Source organism: Alexandromys fortis, unplaced genomic scaffold, assembly GCF_014885135.2.
Source record: "Alexandromys fortis isolate MF-2015 unplaced genomic scaffold, M_Fortis_MF-2015_v1.1 scaffold_41, whole genome shotgun sequence".
Lineage (NCBI taxonomy): Eukaryota > Metazoa > Chordata > Mammalia > Rodentia > Cricetidae > Alexandromys > Alexandromys fortis.
This window is the reverse complement of record NW_026067923.1, coordinates 5467801-5491979: the sequence shown is the minus strand read 5'-3', so window position 1 is coordinate 5491979 and position 24179 is coordinate 5467801. Positions and strand designations below refer to the sequence as shown.

Genomic DNA, 24179 nt, shown 5'->3' with positions numbered 1-24179 from the left:
GGACTGGAAAGGGAGGGGGAGAGGAGTGGGAGGAGGAGGAGAAGGGTGGGAGGAGGGGGAGGGAAATGGGAGGCTGGGAGGAGGTGGAAATTTTTTTTTCCTTTTCTCAATAAAAAAAATGCAGTATAGATTTCAAGTATTAGTTTTAGTAAAAGGACATAATTATGAGTATTGTATATAGAATTATCCATACAACTTTGCTATGTTATATGTCATGTGTTCACCAAGAATATTCTCATATGTATGCTTTATTTTCTGAAGTATTTTTATGTCTGAAATTTTCCATATACTGAATTTCTCATGGAATTTTGACACATAAATCATATAAGCAACTTTCCTTAGAATGGGAATTAGAATAGTTTCCCCAGGCTGTTACAATTAGTACACTGATGGTTTTGGGAAAAATGTATTAAAATCTAGTGTTTTCAAGGATAAATTGATCAGATAACTAATAGAAGGTCAGTCTTATTTAAAACAACCAATCTTTTAGTTTATGTATCTCTTCCCCCATGGGAGCTAGGTTAAAAACAAAAAAAGCTAACATGTTTACCTACTAATCAACGGTTGTTCTCTCTGACATTGACTAAATTATGCTTTAAATCAAATTGCTCTATTTAATAATAGTTCTAAAACATTTCTATGATATGGTTGAAAGAATTGGTATGTGAAATAAAAGCTATTTATAGACCTGGCCAAAAAAAGAAAAAAGACTTTGAAACACTCTGGGGACTTTTGAAGTTGTACCAAATCCATTCTGCATTATGATATGGCTATAAGCTAGGGGCCAAGGAATGCAATATGGTCCCCATAGGCTCATCTATTGGAATACTTGGTTCCCAGGTGGTGGAACTCTTTGGGAAAAAAATAGTATGGTTTTATAAGAAGAGGAATGTCACTGCGGAGTTAGCTCTTTCTCTCCGCATCCTGCTTCTGAATCCGATGTAAGCTCTAGACTGTTACTCCAGTGCTATGCCTGCCCGTTGCCAAGACCCCCCAATGAAGATCATAGACTACAATCCTCTGGGACCCTGAGCCCCAGTTAAATGCTCTCTTTTGTAGGTTGCTTTGGTTGTGGCATTGTGTTACAGTGACAGAAAGCATTCAAGAATCTCAACAAATTCCAAGCAAGACAAACTAAAAGACCCATACCGACACACATCATAAAACACTAATTAAATGAACTGCACCTCTCATTAACTAAACACGCAACCTTAGAGAAGGGGACATCACCTTACAGTATTAAAGCTGTCCATCCAGTCCTCAACAAAACTTGTAAAGCACACGTGCACACACATACACGTGTGCCATACAGCCCACTCACATGGAAGATGATTAACAAAAAAAGTCCCTGATAGTGAAGACACTGGACATACCAAACAAAGACTTAAATTGACTGCCCTTTATCATTTTTATTTATTATTATTATTTTATTTTTAAGGGAAAATGCAAATACAGTCCCCCACAACCATAAATTATGCAGTCAAGTTCCCCATGTTTGGGGAAATCACAGAGGTCAGGACATCTGTAGAGCAATGGAGAAGTCTCGCCCTGGGAAAACCACCTTCATGATTGTGGTATCTCCCTTGCCAGGTAAGTATTAAAAATTAACTGTCTTAAGTATACTCAAAAGTGAAGGAAATTGTACACAAAAAAAACCTAAGAAAACAATGGATGAAAACATAGGGGATATTAATTATAAAAGGGTACCAACCAAGTAGAAATTTGGGAGCTGAAAGCAATAAGGAAATTTTTAAATTCTTAGAAAAAATCAACAACATACTTGAATAGGAAGGGAAAAGAATCAGTAAATTTGAATATGACACAATTAAAATTACCTAGTCTGAGAACCAAGAAGAATAAAAAAAAACAAAAACAACTGAAGTTAGATATGGCAGTGTGTATCTATAACCGTAACAGGCAGAGAGGCAGGGAGATGATTGTGAACTAGAGACCTTCCTAGTTCGCCTGGCAAGGCTGGGCCAATCAGAGCTGCATAGCAGGATTCGGTCTCTTAAAAAAAGAAAAGGGTGGATGGGGGGAGGGGTGGGAAAGAACATAATTATAAAAATCTCACAGAAGGAAAAGGGAACAAAAAACACTTTAAAATTATGGCCTAAAAGTTTCTTACTTTGATGAAAGAATGAACCTATATATCTAAGAATCTCAACAAATCCCAAGCAGAACAAACTCAGAGATCTAAACTAAAACACCATATATTCAAAGCTGTGAAAGACAATTAAAAATGATGAGATGTAAAGCCAGAGATGTTGGCACACATGCTGGAGGATGAGGCGGGATCAGGGTTTTAAGGGCAGTGTGGGATGTACAGAAAGATCCTTTTCCCAAGGTAGGGAAGATGCAACCAATCAGATAACTGAGATCTAGAGGAGATCGTCTGTGAGACTGACAGATTCTCAGCAGAAACTATGGTAACTAGACCATAAGGAGGGGATATATTTACAAGGATAAAAGGGGGGCACCACTCATCCAGGAATGCTAATATGAACAAACCACACTTCAAAAGTGAAGGTGAAATGTAAAAAGTTATCGGAAAGCTGCTGCTAGTAGCTGACAAGGCATGATGAAAACAGAAAAGACCTTCATGCTACGATGAAAGAACACTAGTTGGTAACTCAAACATATACAAAGAAACAGAAGATTTCATGTAAGGCAAAATAATACATAAATATAAAAACTAATGTTACTTGTACTGCTGCTTTGTAACTCCACTTTGTTTTCTATGATATAATAGACTATCGCATGAAATTTACACACGAGAAAATATGATTTGTATTATAATTTCAAACCTTCAAAGCAAACAACCTAATAATAACAAGTGAAATATTTGAAAAGACTCTTTATTAAAAATACACATACTAAGCAGGCATAGTGGCACTCACCTTTAATCCCAGCACTTGGGAGGCAGAGGTAGGCAGAACTCTGAGTTCGAGGCCAGCCTGGTCTGCAGAGTGAGTTTCAGAACATCCAGAGCTACACAGAGAAACCCCATCTTGAAAAACAAAAGCAATAACTCTTGCATAAAATTTGACAGGGATGTAAAAGGTCAAAAGATATTAAAAAGCAGAGTCTTAGCAATTTAAACTTACTTCAGCCACACCCTGTCGATCCTAAATTATTACCAAGAATGAAAAGAAAATATATATTCCTACTAAGACATGTATACACATGTTCAAAGTATCATTATAATAGCAAAAAGATGAAACCAAAATATTCATCAACCCGTGGATTTTAAAAAGTGCTACATCCACACAAGGAACAGTGGATAATAAAAAAAAGAAATACTGATATACAGACTCACATAACTCAATGAAACATGAACTCAAAATGACTGTGCTCGGTAGAAGAAGTAAAAGCACATATAAATTAGTATGATGATGTCAAACTCTAGAAAGGAGCCATGGTTGTTGATCACAGAAGACAAACCACTAGCTACCTAAGGTCTCAGGTGCAGGGAAACACACACCATAGGATGCAGGATGCACTTCTGTGGACCTTGGAAATGTTGGTTCACACAACATAAACCGAGCATGAATACTTCTGATGTAGCTTAAAGCACAAACGAAAAGAGGATTGCACTGAAGCAGAAAAACAAAGTGTCTCCATCTTTCTGCTTACATTCTCCCTGCCATCTCTACCCTAGACCTCTCTTACGTCATCCTCATTCCGCTTCCTGTATTTCCACAGCATCTTTCCATACAAAAGAAAATTAGTATTTCAATCTTACCTGAGAATATGGACTCAAAAGGCACAGTCTACAGTTAAAATTCCTAGTCATCCTAACGGTATTTTCCCAAATGATGAAATAAATAAAAAAATGAAAACCCTATGTATTAAATCTAAATCCTGGGACAGATGTCAAGCATGGTACTGCATGCCTGTAACTCCAGCATTTAGGGAGCTGAGGCAAGAGAATCCCAAGCTCAAAGCCAGTCTATGAGACCCCATCTGAAACAACAAAAAGCAAACACAAAAACCATACACAAAATATGGAACATCTTACAAGACAAATAACTCTATCTTCAACTAACTGATATCAGAGGACAGTGAGGAAAAAGAAAGAAAAGGTAATTTTTGTTGTTGTTGTTGTTGTTCTCTGTGTGTTTTGTTTTTTGAGACAGGGTTTCTCTGTGTAACTGCCCTAGCTGTCCTGGAACTAGCTCTGTAGACCAGGCTGGCCTCGAACTCACAGAGATCAACCTGGCTCTGCCTATTGAGTGCTGGAATTAAAGGCGTGCGCCACCACTGCCCATCAGGAAAGGTAATATTAACAGATAAAAAAGACAATCTAATGTGATTAGATAATCTAATGTGATCCTTGATCAGATCCTATTTAAACAAAGCAAATATAAAAATGTCAACAGAGAAAAGGCACACACACATCACACTATATGATATTTAGTGTTTTCCACCTACTGAGTGCAGAAACAGCGTGGTATTATATTTTGGGCTCTTCATCAGAAGAATAGCGAAGCACTGACTGGCAGTCATGCTCTTTAAAGAAGCCCCATGGAGCCAGAGCAGAAGTGCACACCCTATAACCCCACCACTGGTTGGGCAAGGGTAGAAGGATCGTTGAGTCTGAGGCTGGCCTGTGCTATACAGTGAGTTCCTGGTTCAAATTCTTTAAGAATAAAATTAAAATTAAAACCTCCACTGTATAGAGAGTTAAGTAAAATAATCTGAGCAAAATATTGGTAATATGGACATGTTATTGTGTATCTGTCATGAATGTTTTATAACTTAAACTTTTAATTATTTCTTTTATTTTTGAGATTATCATATAATTCTATCACTTTCCCTTCCTTTCCCCCCTTTAAATCCTCCCAAGTGCCCCTCCTTGTTTTCTTTCAAATTCATGGCCTCTTTTGATTAACTGTAACTTAAAGTTCCCAGAAAAGGTTCATAATGCCATGAGACTGAGCTTCTAATGGTATTAAATGTATCTTATTTCATTCTATTTCAAGATTAATTAACAGTGGTTATCACATAAGAAACACTAAATGGACCTTTTTCCAAAATTGTTTGTCCTATAAATCACTAGCAAACCTGGTAATGTGGCGCACACCTTTAATCCTAGCACTCGGGAGGCAGAGGCAGGCAGACCTGTGAGTTCGAGGCCAGCCCTGGTCTAGTTCTAGGACACTCAAAGAACACAAAGAAAGTCTCCAAAAAAAAAAAAAAAAAACCTGCAAAATAATCATAATCATTAGCAAATAACTAAAATGATGTGGATGCCTCAGCATTAACATGATCCTTGAGAATTACAATCCAACAATCCAAGGGGTCTTGGGAGAGGGGTCAGTGTGCGAAGTGCTTGCTGCACAGCCATTAGGACCTGAGTTTTGATCTCTAAAACATGTAAAAGCTGGGTGCCGCAGCATGGTACCCCAGTGATGAAGAGCAGAGACAGATGAATGTCCAGCCAGTCTAGCCAAACACCAAGTTCCAGCTTCAGTGAGAGACCCAGTCAGGCTCAAAGAACAAGGTGAAGAGTGAGCAATAACATGTAGTTTTCTAGCCACCTAAGTACATGCACACTGAACACACCTGCACACCACATGCACGCACCACACATACTAAAGAATTATGTTTGTTTAAAGAGTGCTCAGTTCGCTATACCAGCACTATCAAGGCATTCTATTTCTCAGCTCACAGACTTAAAAGCTGAGATTTTTAATTAGCTGCTCAATGACACATGATGGCAATGCAGGACTAGGATCAGCCTAGCAAATGTAACTGGGATTTTTGAAAATGACGATGACAACTTGATTTCAAAGCCATTCAATGAGGAGACTGGAGACAAGGCTCCAATGTTAAAGAGGATGAGATGCTCATTCAGAGGACCCGGGTTCAGCCCCCAGCTCCCATGAGGCAGCTCCCAAGCATACGTAACTCCAGTTCCGGGGGCTCCGACACCTTCTTCTGATCTGATCTGGCCCAGGTATGCACATGGCACAGATGTACATCCAGACCAAACACTCATGAATATAAAATAATAAATCTAAAGAAAAAGGAGGGGAGGAGGAGAGGGAGGCAAAGCCACTGGATGAGCAGTCTCCCTAGGTGGCATCTATCACGAAGCTATCCTGTTCAAAGTGCCAGCAAAAGTGTAGCCCTTATCACCCTGACAACTTATCAAGACACAAAGGAAGAAACAGCTTCTTCTAACAATAGGACCTTGACTCCAAACACTGACAGTCGCCTGCTCAGACATGAGAAGGACAGACAGGTATAAAGACAACACACAACTGTAACAACTCACAACAATGGAAGGAACAATAAATAATGTCAGAGTTCAAGTACCAAAAAGAATGGAACACTGAAGAGGGGAGGAGGTAAACATCATGACTTTTCTTTCTTTATTTTTTATTTTGTACAGTGTTCTGTCTGCGTGTACGTATGCATGCCAGAAGAGGGCACCAGATCCCATTGTGAGCCACCATGTAGTTGCTGGGAACTGAACTCAGGACCTTTGGAAGATCAGCTAGTGCTCTTAAACTCTGAGCTATCTCTCCAACCTCATTAACATGATTTTTACTTAGCAGTCATATATTAAAAGTTGCCTTAAGATAGGGGCTGGAGCACTTGGGAGGCAGAGGCAGGAGATCCCTGTGAGTTCAAGGCCAGCCTGGCCTGCAGAGGTAGCTCCAGAACAGCCACAGGGTGGTTACAAAGAGAAACTCTGTCCCATCTTAAAAAAAAAAAAAAAAAAAAAAAACCTAAAAAGATGGGGACCAGAGAGATGGCTTAGCAGATAAGAACACCACTTTCTGCTCTTCTGAAGGTTTGGATACCAGGTCTTCTGGCCTCTATGGTCACCATGCATGTGACACACATACATATGTGTAGGCAAACACTCTTCATTAACACTGCCCTAAGTAGCTCAGTTTATATACTACTCAACAGAACAGGGGGAGGCATATAAAGGTAAGGTAGGCCTACCTCCCTCAAGAATGAATAGGAAGCCCACATGTACCTGGAAATCTTCATTTCTGTCAGTGTCTCAACTCTGACTACAAAACCGAAACTTTTCAGAGCCTTAAAATCCTGAGGTGTGGGTCTAACCAAGACCATTTAAATTAGAATTTCTGTTTAGCATACAAACATACACATATGCAAGGGAACTGACATATTATTAGTTAATGTTCCAAGAAAACTATGAGTCAGGACTAGGTTTAAATCTTTCTTGATATAGATGATCATTTCTTTCATTAAAATATATTTTATATGACTGGCAGAGATGTGTGAATGACAGAAGAAAATCAGGCTTTCCATAAGGAGATCCAAACAACAAGTTAATTGATATAAGCTGAATCCATAAATATCATGCTTCATTCAAAAGCACAGCAATTGATAAGGAACTCAATATAGGACCTGATGTCCTACGCTGAAGAGATGGCTCAGTAGTTAAGAGCACCGGCTGCTCATCCTGAGGACCAAGGTTTTATTCCAATACTTACAAGGAAGCTCACAACTGTCTGTAACTCCAGTTCCACACAATCCAATGTCCAATTCTGACTTCCATGGGCACCAAGCATATATGTGGCATGCAGACATACATGCAGGCAAAACACTCATACACATAAAATTTTAAATTTTTTAAATAAAAATTAAAAACTCTGATACCCCAAGTCTGTTGGAGGAGAAGTCAGGACATACACTTCAACTTCTAGGCACAGGAAAGAACTTCTGAAGCAGACTTCCACTGTGCAAGCATTAAGACCACCCACTGACGAGTGGTCCTCACTACACTAAGTAGCTTCTGTGCAGCAGAGAATGCCACTATCTGAGTGAAGCGGCAGTCTGCTGTATGGGGAAAGACTTTACCAGCTATATATCTGACACAGGGTTAGTGTCCAAAATATCCAAAGAACTTAGAGAAAGAATTAAAACCAGGAAAACAACCCAATTAAAAACTGGGCCCTACCCAGAGCTCTCAAAAGAAGAAATACAAATGATGCCAGGCAGTGTTGGCACATGCCATTAATTCCAGCACTCGGGAGACAGGTAGGTGAATCTCTGTGAGTTTGAGGTCAGCCTGGTCTACAATAGCTAGTTCCAGGACAGCTAGGACTGCTACATGGGGAAACCCTGTCTCAAAAAACAAACAACAACAACAGAAAAAAAAAAAAACCCACACACACAGTTGGTGCAGTGCAAACTGGTGTAACCGCTATCTAAATCAGTGCGGAGGCTCCATAATAAGCTAGAAATGGATATGGCACTCTGTGCACATTCCCAAAGGACTTCATATCCTGCTGCAGAGATACAGGTCACCTATACACACTGCTGCTCTAGTCACAGCATCCAGGGAGAGGAGACTGCCGAGAAGTCCATCGATGATGAACAATAAAAACATGGTACATGCACACAGTGGAGTGGTTTTTCATCTTTATAGAACAATGAAATCCTCAGGATGGATATAATCATTCTGAGTGAGGTAACCAAGATTCAGAAGGACAAATGTTCCCTCTCATATGTGGATGGTTGTTTTTAATCTTAGATATATGTGTTTAAATTGCAAAGTAGTAAGGAGTTATGGGGTCATTTCAAGAGAAAGAGGGTAGAACAAAGGCAATCTGAAGGGGAGATGGGAAGACTGGAACAGTAAGTACTAAATGGGAAGAGGGTGGGAGGACAGGGTGTTGAAGAGAGTATAAGAAGGGATAACACAAAAGACATTTAAAATGCCATATAGAAACCTACTACTGTAGAAGTTCCCTAAAATACATGCATATACATATATAAAAGTATTTTAATTGGAGCAGTCCTATCATGGGAGGATAATGGCTCTCCCAGACACCATAGGCTATCAATAAAAATCCTAGTGTCGGGTATGGGTTATCTCTTCTTAATTTAGTCAGTGGGGTCCATAGATAAGCCCCTCAAATATTACAGACTATTGCCATTGTTCTTGGATACCCTCCAGAGCCTGACAGTGAGACCCTATTACTGAAAACACCACATATTTGACTCAAAGAACATGAAAGAATCAAGCTGGCAGCAATCTGGAAAGTTCATACCTAGTAGGTAGATTTCATACTGCTAGAAGATTCTAAGCACACACTGGAACCCTACAAGCTACAATAATGACCACCTTGACAAGAAAACCAACTGGTGCAATAGTGGCACAAGTGTTATGGGAGTAACCAGCCACTTCCTGATTAGATTTAAAGCCTGTTCCACAATTCAAAACACCTGCATGGTAAAATGGGCCAAAACCCATGGCTAGCTAGATCACAGGCCCCAGAGGAGCCTCTAACTATTATTCTGTTAAATGGACATAGCAATTAGCTACCTGTTAAGATCTTACCTTTATATGCATAGTGAGTATTTTGTTCAGCTGACATAAAAAGAAGCTTCTTTTTTAAGTAAATGGGATTGATACAAGTGCTCAACATGAAGAGAAGAGACTATACAGTGCTCGGTTCTAAATGGGACAGCTGTATCATGCCTCCTGCTTTCAAGGTTCAGGAATCACTGAGGAAGGAGGAAGGAAAGACTATAACAAAAGAACTACAGGAGAAATCAGAATCCTGCAATGTTCTTGCCATAATACCAACCATGCCCTGAACTAAAACCTAACATTCACAAGCCTCCAGAGTTAGCAAAGAACTAACTGCCTAAGAGACATCACAAGTCAGGACGACCCTGACCAGTGTTTCTGCTCCTGCTAAACTCAAACTGCTTCATGGAGACGTAGAGATCTTTTAGTGAGTGACTGGAAAACATCTGTACTGCAGAAAGGAACTAAAAATGTGGGCAGAAAGCTACAGAGATTCGTTTGCTAGAGATAAATCCAGGGCTCTGTGCGTGCTAGACAAGTACTCTACCATTAAGCTAGATCCCACGATCCTAGGCCAAAATCTTAAAAACAAAGTTAAAACTTTTATTATTTCTATGAAATATATTTTGGTTACTTTTCTTGTTGTTGGTAAAAAAAAAACTGACAAAAGAAACATAAGAAAGAACAGGTTTGAGGCTCACAGTTGTGGAGTACAGTGTCATCGCAGGAAAGTACTGGCAACAGGAAGTGAAGGCAAGGACCATCCAGTCAGGAAGCAGACAGAAGGCTGGTGCTCAGCTGCCCCCACTCCCACCCCCACCCACAGTAGTCCAGGACCCCAGCCCTAGAGGGTGGCTCTCCCAACTTCAGCTAACCGAATCAACAGAAACCCTTACAGGAATGCCAGAGGCTACCCTAAAGGAAGTACACTCTTCCAAGTGTGCCTACCTAGCCTGCTGGCTGGCTGGCTGCCTCCTAAGTGATTTTTTTTTTTTTTGAGTTGGCAATCAGCTCTCACAATCACAAAAGGAAAGGCATCAGTTTTATTCTGTTTTAACAGATATGCTGAATTATTCCGACATGCCTTACTTTGCAGATCTCTATTTGTGTATTATTTTCTACTTCACAGTGTTTTTACTTTTTTTTTTTCTTTTTGGTATTTCCAGTCAGGGTTTCTCTGTGCAGCCCTGGATGAACTGGAACTCATTCTGTAACCAGGCTGGCCTCTGCCTCCCAAGAGCTGGAATTAAAGGAGTGCACCACCACCACCTGGCTCCGTTTTTACTTTTAGCCCACTGGTATGGGACAATTCTGTATTCTGTCAATTATGTTTTAAATAAACGCTGATTGGTCAGTCGCCAGGCAGGAGGTATAGGTGGGACAAGCAGATAGGAAGTAGAGGCGGGGCAATGAGAACAGGTGTATTCTGGGAAGAAGGAAGCTCTTTCTGCAGTCCTGCCCAGACCACAGAAGAAGTAGGATATGATCTGCCCCACTGAAAAAGGTACTGAGCCATGTAGCTAACATAGATAAGGATAATGGGTTGATATACGTTATAAGAGCTAATGCAAAGCCTGAGCTAATGGGCCAATCAGTTTTATAACTTATGGAGACCTCTGTGTGATTTTTTGGGGGACTACCGGGTGTGGGAACCAGGCAGGACAGAAACCCCAACAAGCAGGATCTCATGTTACAGTCTACAGAACTTTTAAATTTTAAAATACCACGTTCAAATAACAAAAATCTTGCCACCAAAATAGCGACCACAATTAAAGCACTTCTTTGGCTTAAGAGTATCAATAACTGGTTAGCTGGATGAAGTGGCACACACATGTAACAGATACACAGAGAGTGAGACAGAAGGACCACAGGGTCCCACACAGCCTAGGCTACATAGGAAAAGAGGAAAGGAGAGATGAAGGGAAAGGAGGAATGATAGATTTAAAAAATTAAAAAGCAAAAGAAGAATTTAATATGCCCAAGGAAAGCCATTAATGAAATAGAATTAGTAAACTTGCAACCTCAAATAAATGAATTAACAGATATATATTATTATGCATTTAAAATAACATTTTAATAAATATTAGAAAAAGATCAATAATTATCAAATATTTTCTTCCTTAAATTTGTCTTCCTTAATTACTTTGAGCAATGAAAAAAACTGAGCAACAAGCCGGGCGGTGGTGGCGCACGCCTTTAATCCCAGCACTCGGAAGGCAGAGGCAGGCAGATCTCTGTGAGTTCGAGGCCAGCATGGACTACAAGAACTAGTTCCAGGACAGGAACCAAAAAGCTATGGAGAAACCCTGTCTCGAAAAATCAAAAAAAAAAAAAAAATCAAAAGAAAAATCTGAGCAACAAAGTTGCTTAAATAATACTTTCCTTATTATTTTTGTTTTGTTTTACTTGTTACAGTAAGTACTAAACTCAGGGTTTTACATGTGCTAGTCAAATACACTAAACCCCCAATCATTTGCTCATTATTTTAAAGTCTATTTATGGAATAAATTAGATTATAGATTTTTAGGAAGTACTTTACATTTATCCACTCCTTTCAAATTAACATTTGGCCCATTACGAAAACCTTCCTGTCCTCCTCTCCCAAGCCACCTCAGAGGAATTCTGAAACAAAGGCTGCAACTACACAGAGAGGACCAAGAAGTGTGTGATCACCCACCCAGCAGGGCACCCTGTTCTCTAGGTCCTCCATACAGGGGCAAAACCCTGGGGTCCTCCCCCACCTGCCTCAGCTTCTCTAGCAGGCAAGCCTCCTGCAGGTAGACTACTCCAACAGCCCACTCCATAGATCGACCCTGTAAGCTACAAGTCCCATTCTGCCCCCAAACCCTCCTAACCCCCACAACCTCAGATGATCTCTGAAACAGGCCGCAACTACACAGAGAGGATCAAGAGATGAACTCTGAATGCACAGGCTGTGAATGCACAGAGAGGAGCAAGAGAGCAAGCCAAGAGAGGGGGCCAAGAGAGCGGCTAAGGGAGACATCAGCAGCTCCCTGAGACACAGACAGCGACAGTACAGAGCAGACCAAGAACAGTTCCCAAAGACACAGAAAGCCACTGCAAGGACTGGACCTGAAGGTAAAAACACACTTGCACCATCTGGAGGAAGATAAGGGTAGGCACCAGTGCAAGAATACATACAACAACCTGAGAAGCAACATGGCAACACCAGAACCCAGTGGTCACATAACAGGAAGACTTGATCATACTAACCCAGAAGAAGCAGAAGAAAACAATTTTAAATGTAATTTTATGAGGATGATGGAGACCTTTAAAAAGAAAATGAAAAATTCCCTTAAATGGAGGAAAAGATAAACAAAACACTTTAAGAAATCAATAAATCTCTTAATGAAACCCAAGAAAACTAAGAAAAAAACAATCAAACAGGTAAAGCAAACAATTCAAACAGTTCAAGGTTTGAAGATTGAAATAGAGGCAATAAAGAAAACAAACATAGGAAATTCTGGAAACAGAAAATCTGGGTAAATAAACAGGAACTACTGATGCAAGCATAACCAACAGAGTACAAGAGATGAAAGACAGAATCTCGGGTGTTGAAAATACTAGAGAGGAAATGGATTCATCGGTCAAAGAAAATGTTAAATCCAACAAATTCTTAACACAAAACATCCAGGAAATCTGGGACACCATGAAAAGAATAATACAGATAAAAGGAGGAAAAACTCCAGGTGAAAAGGCACAAAAAACATATTCAATAAAATCATAGAAGAAAACTTTCCCAAACTAGGAAGGATATCCCTATGAAGGTACAAGAAGCTGACAGAACACCAAATAGAATGGAACAAAACAAAACAAAACAAAAAGGTCCCCTTACCATATAATAATTAAAACACAAACATACAGAATAAAGAAAGAAAATAAGAGCTGCAAAGGGAAAAGGTCAAGTAACATAAAAAGGCAGACCTATCAGAATTGCACCTGACTTCTCAAAGGGAACCATGAAAGCCAGAAGGCCCTGCAAAGATTGCTGTATATACTAAGAGACCACAAAGGCAAGCCCAGAACTATACCCAGCAAAACTTCCAATCACCATTGATGGAGAAAAAATATTTCATGACAAAACCAGATTTAAACAATACCTATCCACAAATTTAGCCCTACAGAAAGTACTAGAAGGAAAACTTAAATCCGAGGAAGCTAACTGCAGCCACAAAAACATAAGCAACACAAAACCTTACACCATCAAAACCCAAAGAAGGAAAACATACAAACACCACCACTGAAAAATAATGGGAATTAACAATCACTGGTCATTAATATCTCTTAACATCAATGAACTCAATTCACCTATAAAAAGATGCAGGCTAAAATAATGCATATGAAAACAGGATCCATCCTTCTGCTACACACGAGAAACACATCTCAAACTCAAAGACAGACATTACCTCAGAGTAAAGGGTTGGAAAAAGACTTTAATCAAATGGACCTAAGAAAGAAGCAGGTGTAGCTATCCTAATATCTAACAAAGTAGACTTCAAACTAAAATCAATCAGAAGAGATGAAGAAGGGCGCTTTATACGCACAACAGGAACAATCCATCAAGATAAAGTCTCAATCCTCAATATCTATGCCCCAAATACAAGGGCACCCACATATGTAAAAGAAACTTTACTAAAGCTTAAATCACACATCAAACCACAGACACTAATAGAAGGAGACTTCAAAATCCTTCAAAATCCCACTTTCCCCAATGGACAGGTCAACTAGACAGAAACTTGACAAAGAAATAAGAGAACTAACAGATGTCATGACTCAAATGGATTTAACATCTAAAGAATATTCCACCCAGACACAAAAGAATACCCCTTCTTCTTAGCACTTCATGGAACCTTCTCTAAAATTGACCACATACTCGGTAACAAAGCAAACCTCAACAGATACAAAAAAATAGGAATAACCCCCTGTATCTTATTGGATCACCATGGTTTAAAGTTAGAATTTAACAACAACACTACTCTCAGAAAGCCTACCAACTTATGGAAATTGAACAGTGAACTACTGAACCACCCCTGGATCAAGAATGAAATAAAAAAAGAAATTAAAGACTTGCTAGAATTCAATGAAAATGAAGGCACAACGTACCCAAACCTATGAAAGCAGAGCTAAGAGGGAATTCATAGCACTCAATGCCTAAACAAAGAAAGTGAAAAAATCTGACACTAGTGACTTAACAGCACACCTGAAAGCTCTTGAACAGAAAGAAGCAGACTCACCCAGGAGGAATAGACAACAGGAAATAATCAAATTGAGGACTAAAATCACTAAAATAGAAACAAAGAAAACAATGCAAAGAATCAATGAAACAGCTGGTTCTTTGAGAAAATTAAAAAAGCCGGGCAGTGGTGGCGCACACCTTTAATCCCAGCACTCGGGAGGCAGAGGCAGGCGGATCCCTGGGAGTTTGAGGCCAGCCTGGTCTACAAGAGCTAGTTTCAAGACAGGCACCAAAGCTACAGAGAAACCTTGTCTCGAAAAACCAAAAAAAAAAAAAAAAAAGATAGAAAAACTAATCAAACTTATTCAAACTAATCAAAGGCAGAGAAAAAACATCCAAATTAACAAAATCAGAAATGAAAGGGGAACATAACAACAGACAATGAGGAAATTCAGAGAATCATTAGGCCATACTACAAAAACCTGTACTCCACAAAAATTGGAAAATGTAAAAGAAATGGGCAATTTTCTGGATTGGTATCACATACCAAAATTAAATCAAGACCAGGTGAACAATTTAAATAGAGCTATAACCTTCAAGAAAATAGAAGTAGTCATCCAAAAAAAATCAAAAAACCCAACCAAAAAAGGCCCACAGGGTCAATGGTTTCAGTGCAGAATTCCACCAGAACTTCAAAGAAGATCTAATTCCTATACTCCTCAAAGTGTTTCACACAATAGAAATAGAAGGAACATTGCCAAACTCTTTTTATGAGACTACAGTTACCTTACCCTGACACTGAAACCACACAAATATTCAACTAAGAAAGAGAATTACAGATCAATCTCCCTCATGAACATTGATGCAAAAATACTCAATAAAATACTGATAAACTGAATCCAAGAATGCATCAAAAAAATAATCCACCATGATCAAGTCAGCTTCATCCCGGAGATGCAGGGATGGCTCAACATATGAAAATCTATCAATGTAATTCACCATATAAATAAACTAAAAAAAAATCATCATCTCATTATATTCTGAAAAGGCATTCAACAAAACCCAGCACCCCTTCATGATACAACATATTTAAACATAATAAAAGCAATATACAGCAAGCTGACAGCCACCATCAAATTAAATGCAGAGAAACTCAAAGTGATTCCACTAAAATCAGGAATAAGACCAGGTTGTCTACTCTCTCCATATCAATTCAACATAGTTCTTGAAGTTTTGGCTACAGCAATAAGACAACAAAAGGAGATTAAGTGGATACAAATTGGAAATGAAGAAGTCAAACTTTAGCTATTTGCAGATGATATGTTAATATACATAAGTGTTCCCCAAAACTCTATCAGGGAACTCCTACAGCTGATAAATACCTTCAGTAATGTGGCAGGATACAAGATCAACTCAAAAAAATCAGTAGTCCTCCTATACACAAATGATAAATTGAGAAAGAAATCAGAGAAACATCACCCTTCACAAAACCACAAATAACATAAAATATCTTGGGGTAACACTAACCAAATAAGTGAAAGACCTTCTCAATAAGAACTTTAAGTTTTTGAAGAAAATACCATGTAGGTGGAGGTCGCTCATTCGTTCCCAGCTTATCAGACCATTAAATAATCACTCAGAAACTATATTATTTAAATCACTGCTAGGCCAATTGCTAGCTAGCTTATCTTAAGTTAACTCATTTCTATTATTTTATATTTTATCACGAGGTTCATGATTTACTGCCATGTATGTTTCTTCTAGGGGGCCACATGGCTTCTCACTGACTCCATGTTCTTTCTCCCAGCATTTAGTTTAGGTTTTCTGCTTAGCTCTACTCTACCCTATCACAGGCCAAAGCACCTTCTGTATTCATTAACCAATAAAAGCAACATATATACAAAAGGACTTCCCATATCAATGATAGAAAATAGAAAGATCTCCCATGTTTTTGGATAGGTAGGGTCAACATAATAAAAATGGCAATCCTACCAAAAGTAATCTATACATTCAATGCAATCCCCATCAAAATCCCAACACAATTCTTCACAGACCTTGAAAGAACAATATTCAACTTCGTATGGAAAAACAAATAAATCCAGGATAGCCAAAACAATCCTGTACAATAAAGGAACTTCCAGAGGTATCACCATCCCTGACATCAAGCTCTATTACAGAGCTACATAATGAAAACAGCTTGGTATTGGCATAAAAATAGGCAGGTTGACCAATGGAATCGAATTGAAGACTTGGATATTAATCTGCACACCTGATTTTTGACAAAGAAGCTAAAATTATGAAACAGAAAAAAGAAAGCATCTTCAACAAATGGTGCTAGCATAACTGGATGTCAACATGTAGAAGAATGAAAGTAGATCCATATCTATCCCCAGGCACAAAACTTGAGTCCAAATGGACTAAAGACCTCAATATAAATCCAACCACACTAAACCTGATAGACAATAAAGTGGAAAGTAACTTTCAATGCATGGGCAAAGGAGACCACTTCCTAAATATAACCCCAGTAGCACAGACACTGAGAACAACAATAAATAAATGGGACCTCCTGAAATTGAGAAGCTTCTGTAAAGCAAAAAGGCAGCCTACTGAATTAGAAAAGACCTTCACCAACCCCATATCAGAGAGAGGAATGATCTCCAAAATATATAAAGAACTCAAGAAACTAGACATCAAAATATCAAATAATCCAATTGAAAAATGAGGTACAGATCTAAACAGAGAATTCTCAACAGAAGAATTTCAAATGGCTGAAAGACACTTAAAGAAATGTTCAACATTCTTAGCCATCAGGGAAATGCAATTCAAAATGACTCTGAGATTCCATCTTTTAACTGTCAGAATGGCTAAGAACAAAAACACCAATGATAACTTATGCTGGAGAGGATGTGGAGTATGGGGAACAGGCCTCCATTGCTGGTGGGAATGCAAACTTGTACAACCACTCTGGAAATCAGTATGGCAGTTTCTCAGAAAATTGGGATCAACCTACAGAAAGACCCAGCAATACCACTCTTGGGCATATACACAAAGGATTCTCAACCATACTACAAGGACATTTGTTCAACTATAGTTATAGCAGCATTATTTGTAATAGCTAGAACCTGGAAATAACCTAGATACCCCTCAACGAAAGAATGGATAAAGAAAATGTAGTACATTTACACAATGGAGCACTACTCAGAGTTTAAAAAAAAAAAAGACATCTTGAAATTTGCATGCAAATGGATGGAACTAGGAAAAACTATCCTAAGTGAGGTAACCCAGACCCAGAAAGATAAACATGGTATGTAATCATTCATAGGTGGACACTAGCTGTAAAGCAAATGATAATGAGCCTATAGTTCACGACCCTAGAGAAGCTAAGCAACAAAGTGAACCCTAGGAGAAACATATATAGATCCCCTGAGAAGGGGAAAAACAGACAAGATCTCCTGACAAAATTGGGAGCATGGAAGTAGGGGGAGAAGGGAGGATGGAAGAGGAGATGAAGGGGAGAAGGGATGGAGGGAGAAGTGTTTGAAGAAATGGGATAGTCAAGATGGGGAAAGGACAGAGATGGAGAACAAGAAAAAAGATACTTTGATTGGGGGAGCCATTATGGAGCTAGCAAGTAACCTGTCACTAGAGAAATTCCCAGGAATCCACAAGGATGACCCCAGCTAAGACCCTAAGTAATAATGGAGAGGATGCCCGAACTGGCCTTGTCCTGTAGTAGGATTGATGACTGTATTAAAATGTCACCATAGAACTGTCATCCAGAAACTGATGGACACAAGACAGAGACCCACAGTGGAGCATTGGGCTGAGCTCCCAAAATTCAGTTGAAGAGTGGGAGGAATGAAAATATGAGCAAAGAAGTGCAACTACTATCATTTCAGTTTTGGTCTTCTGTCCTATGTTAATTCTCAAAAATAAGTGAATATGGGTTCACCTCAATAGCTTAACTTGAGGTCATCAGGAGATACACAAACTAGGTAAGAACAAGTTTTGGTCTCTTGGGGAACATTTTTTCCCTCAGATTTCCAAGTTTTCAACATTTCATATATTTTGCAAAAAATCTACCTAAAAAGGTTTTCAAAGAAGAGTACTGCTAGATTACTTAAAGTTTAACTGAGTTTAATGTTGTTAGACCTTATATTGAACCACAAATCTCATTTCTTGGTTTTCCTATACCCAGTGTTGTGACCTTGAGTCAGCTTTTCAAGGTATCTGCTCTAAATTCTCAATAAAGCAAAAAATAGCTACAACTTGAATAGCAGTCTCTACCATGATGAAAGTGTATATTATATTCTCAAGAGTTAAAATTAAAAATAATAAAATTTCAATGTTTTTTGAAAGGAAAAAAAATATGAGCAAAGAAGTCAAGACCATGATAGGGACACCAAGCCCCGCAGGACAGGAAAGGAACAGCATAGGACCAAACAAGACCCTTTGAATGTGGGTGACAGCTGTATGGCTGGGGGCAGACTGCAGGACCCCTGGCAGTGGCACCAGGTTTGTCCCTGATGCTTGTACTGGCTATATGAAACCCATGTTCTTTGGATGGATATCTTGCTCAGCCTGGATATAGTGGGGAGGGCCTTGGTCCTTCCAAGGAGCAATGTGCCTTACCCTTGCTGGGGAGTGGGTGGGGATGGAGGAGAAAGTAGAGAAAATGGGAGGAGAGGAGGGAGTGGGAACTGAGATTAGTATGTAAAATGAATAAAGATTTTTTTATTTAAAAAAAAAAAGATGTCACCAAAAAAAAACATTACTAGCCCATCCCCATTGTGCCTTTGAGAAAAGCTAGCTCGTTTATATCTGAACAAAGAACCAAGTCAATTGTTAAAGAACTTGTTCATGCACTCACTCATTTAACAAATACTGAGTACTGACTGCATGTACCATTCCAGGCCCTGGAAAGAGCAATAATGAAATCAAAATAAAGTTCTATCCTCAGAGATCATTCTAGCTAGAAGAGAAAAAACAATAAAATATCTGAAAGCACTAACCACTACTGAAAAAAATAAAGGGGAAGCACAAGACCAAGATCAGTCATTTATTTTGGATGCCTTTAGTTTAAAAATCCTTGTAGTCATTTAGGTAGAAAAAACTAACCGCCAATCAGACACACAATTCCAAAGTACAAGGAAGACTCTCTGAACTAGAGACTGAATACTAAATAAAAGGTTATTAGAGATATACAGGAGAGCATTGTCAGAGGCAGGGGCATTTGGGAGAGTCCAAAGTGAACATGACCCTGAGCCGGGGAGAGCAAGGAAGAGGGGAAAAGACAATGTTTTAGTTAGGGTTTCTATTGTAAAGAGACACCATGACCATGGCAACTCTTATAAAGGAAAACATTTAATTGAGATGGCTCACTCATAGTTTCAGAGGTTTAGTCCATTATCATCATGGCAAGGCATGGTAGTGTGCAGGCAGACATGTTTCCCAAGAGGGAGCTGAGAATTCCACATCTGGATCCAAAGACAACAGGAAATGAACTGAGATACTAGGCATGGCTTGAACATATATGAAACCTCAAAGCCCACCTCCACAGAGACACACTTCCTCCAACAACATCACACCTACTCCAATAAGGCCACACCTCCTAATAGTGCTACTCCCTTTGGGGGCCATTTTCTTGCAAACCACCACAGAGGGGAACTGGGTACAGCAGGCAGGTGGCCCAAAAGAGAAAGTAAAAGAAAAAGCCAGGTAATATAATATAATCCAAAACAGTTGGATTATGTAGGAAAGGGCAGTTGGAGGTATGTCAACCTAGCTCCTGGGATGGCGAATTTAGGGTAGAAAGTGAGGTATGCCAGTCAGGATGGCCCTATAACAGGTAGGGACTGAGGATGCTGGGAGAATCTGGCAGTCAGATCTGCTTTCATGTGTTCCACAGCACCTCAGTCATTTGTCCTGGGGTGAAAGCTGACAGCATATTTATGTCACCCAAAGGCACAAAGCACGGAGAGAAGAGACCAGGTCTGCAAATGTGGCTATACAAACTGGAAAGTTCTATGGGATCTGAGATAAAAATGTAGCCAATGAGTCAGGAATGATGGTATAAGCGTACAAACCTGCCCTCAGAAGCGTGAGGCATGTGGACAATGATCTGAGCCAGCCTGGACTAGAATACAGCAAGACACCTCAACAAACAAACAAATAAACAAAAACTAATACACACACACGTGGTAGAAGAACAATAGAAAAAGCAGAGGGTACCATGTCCTGAAAGCCAAAAGAAGAGTATTTCCAACAAGGAGGTACACACACTCCCCTGTCCCAAGTACAGCTGAGAGGAAGGCAGATCTGGGGAGTACTCAGGTGCTGACAGGGAAGCTGCTACTGGTTCTGATTGGTAAGTGACTAGGAGGGCACTACAAACAGCCAGTATGGATTTCTCCTGGAATCCTGCCATGCAGGAAAGAAAAGACACATACAGGGAGACATGCTGTCAGGTTATTTAAGTCAGAAAAACTGTCTAAAACATGCCTTATGTTGATGGGGAATGAACCACTGGAAGAAGAAACTGTTGAGAGAGGAGGGGAAGAAGCAAAAGGCAGGGAAATTGAAGCTGGCAAAAGACAGACAGCCGAAGAGATGATTTGGGATTCTACTCTGTATGTTATGAATATGTTTTATTGCCATTGGTTATTAAAGAAGCTCTTTCAGCCAATGGCTTAGTCGAGTAAAAGCCAGGCAGGAAATCCAAACAGAGATATAGAGAGAAAGTAGAGTCAGGGAGACTCCACATCGCTGCCAAAAGAGAAGGACACCAGCCACCAGCCAGAACCTTACTGGCAGGCCACACCCTTGTGGCAATACACAGATTAATAGAAATGGGTTAATTTAAGATGGAACTGCTAGCTAGAAATATGCCTAAACTAGGCCAAACAGTGTTGTAATTAATATAGTTTCTGTGTGATTATTCAGGTCTGAGCAGTCAGGAAACAAAAGAGCAGTCTCTACCTACAGACAGAGACAGGAGAAGAAAAAAACGAAGGCAGAAAGACTTTAATGTTGTAATTTAGGAAAAAGTAGAGACGTGAAAGCCCATGAACTACTCTAAGGAGTGCAAACAGTCTGGCACGACTAACAACAGCAGGCATAGAAAGAGTCGGGCTGTATGGCTGGGCAGACAGGAGAGGAGCACAACCACCTTCTCTGCTAACACAAAACAAGACATGATGACATTCCAGCATTGTCCGCAACACCTCCAGAAAGGCAAACAAACCCGACAGACTGCAGTTTCGCCTATTTTCCTTGGTTTGTAGAAGACAGAAAACATCCAAATAACCCACTGCCACTTGTTTTAAAGAATAACCAACTCTTTTAGAGCCAACTGTTTCCATATTATGTACAAGTCTATGATATCAAAATCCCCAATATTTAAAATGTGTCAGGGAAAACTGAACAACTGAAATGTTTTCCAAAAGAACAGAGCTCAAATACGGATGCACTAGTTGTAGATTTGTTTTACATGTGAAATATATGCACTTGTAGCTACAAATATAAGCTGCCTTTGTTTTAAAAGGACATCACTGTAAGCAAATGCAAAGATAATAATACTGGTGCATACAACTTACAGTTTCTTTTATAGCTATGAACCTTAAAGTTAAGCATGACATCAGAAAAGATGTACCAATATTTAAGCACTGCAGTACCCACTCTGTCCATCCTCCTTGTAGCAGCCTGGTTTACCAGGAAGAAGAACACTGTACTCCATGCATAAGTGCTGGTGTGAGCTCCTAAGCAAAGCACTTAATTAACATTTCTATAACTGAGAGCCTTCAATTACAAAATGTTAAAAATCTTATGGCTTCCAGGTTTTCTTGTGAGGTACTACATCTGAGAGCTTTACAAAACATAACACATTACAACTTGCTTAAGACTTAAGTGTCTTCAGGCCATCCACACACACCCCCAAATAGAGCACAGTCCACAGCTGACAGACAGAGTCTGACAGTCGGTTAGCACGGCCGCCGTCTCTTTATGACCTTACCTTGGAATGAGCAGGCCCGCTTTCACTCAGAAGCTTATACTGGGGTTGGATGCTATGGAAACGGGCTAACTCATTTACCAGACACATTGGAGTTTTCTCTTTGGGGTTTGCCATTTTATCGTGGAGAGAAGCTGCAAATAAAAAGGCTATAAAGTGTTTGTCAAGCATGACTTTTAAAAAGGGAAGAAAAACTAGCGTTGACTTTTTTAGACTAAAGTCAGACTGCTAAATTATTTTCATGAATTCGTATTTAAAACTTTATATCGTGTAATGTCTTCCATCGCATGCAATAGAATGTAGCAAATCTTCAACAATAAACAAAGGCTTATTTTTTTCTTACCTAAGTTATTCTCTATGTACATATAATACCACCATAATACTTAAAGATTATGAAATAGCTTTTAATATATTATTATAACTTTTCTTTTTCTCTCAAAAAACGTTTACCATCATCAGGTAAGTTTCTTGATTCTTATTACTACAAAAGTACATTTTTTTTTGAAACAAACTAATTAAATTTCATTAACTATTTTTGGTAATATTTGAATAAATATATATCTCCTAATTGCTAACAAACAAACCTTGCAAAATAACACTCACAGTTGAACTCCCTTTTTAAGAGTCATATATATTTAGACATGTTAGAAAATTACAGTTCACTTTGAAAGACTTTCAACATTTATGAATTTAATATCAAATAATAACTATTTACATGGAGGCAGATGTCATGAGACAAAGTTTCTCCTTTGTGCCCACAAACGAAAATATCTGGACGTAAAAAAAGCAGATCATATCCAAGGAAAAGATAAAATGAAGGGGTCTTTGGCAGATTGAAACATGAAACTTTCCCTAATCAACTGGACAGAGGAAAAAGTAAGCTCACAGCCAAAATTGACTCAAAGGAAAGACCTAGTCACAGATGATGGTCATCTGGACAGAAAGAACTTTCATTGCTTGCATTTAATTTTTTTTATTTTATCAAATCTTATTAATACTGAGACTTTTCGCTGAATTTTCAATATTTTTAAGCATTTGATGTTTTAGAAAATGCTATGTCTACTTTAGTGCCCTCTGTTTTAATAAAAATCATAGAAATAATTTTGAGCAGGCTTTTCTCTGTTTTTGTCTTCATTTTCATTCTCTGAGTTTACCCTAGACACTTGCCAGATTCTGTGCATGAGGTGCAAAAGTACATTTTGTCTGAACTCAAACTCACTATGTAGACAAGGATGCCCAGTGCTGGGATCCTAGGCATGAGCACCACATCCAGGCTCATGTGGGGACTGAACCCAGGGTTTTGCATGGTAGGTGAACCCTCTTCCAACTACGCAATAGCCCTAGCCCAATATCTGTCTACCTTTGTCAAACAGTCAGTGTTGTGTCAAAAAGAACAAAAAGAGGTAGGAAAATAAAATTAAATGCTACCCACCACTAAAACTATTAACATTTTCTACATTTGTTTTAAACACTATTTTATAATTATAAACATTTTCTTTAAAAAATTACTAACAGTACTTAATTTTCATAGGGTTCCTTTAATCTTCTCCAAAAATTACCAAAATGAATTTAGAATGTACGCTTCCAGGTGATTGTTAAATACATTTGCAAATATATCTGTAGTCATAAGAAAGTAGTCTCCATATATTTGGTTTTTCAGTCACATT

The 24179-nt window shown here is 39.0% G+C and overlaps 1 protein-coding gene and 1 non-coding gene across 3 annotated transcripts in view; both read right to left on the bottom strand.

Annotated features, from left to right (window-relative positions):
* The window catches only part of Stau2 (staufen double-stranded RNA binding protein 2), a 262426-nt gene extending 239748 nt beyond the window's left edge, over nucleotides 1-22678 (bottom strand). For both annotated transcript variants that reach the window (XM_050142109.1, XM_050142107.1), the window contains exon 1: nucleotides 22516-22678. Coding sequence is in view for 1 of the 2 variants with exons in the window: in XM_050142107.1 (XP_049998064.1) it covers nucleotides 22516-22629 (114 nt within the window). In the remaining variant the exon portion in view is untranslated. The remainder of the gene's footprint in view (nucleotides 1-22515) is intronic.
* On the bottom strand, nucleotides 1435-1598 carry LOC126501476 (U1 spliceosomal RNA). The gene has a single exon (XR_007591685.1). It is a non-coding gene; the product is annotated as a U1 spliceosomal RNA (small nuclear RNA).
* Nucleotides 22679-24179: the final 1501 nt, after the last annotated feature.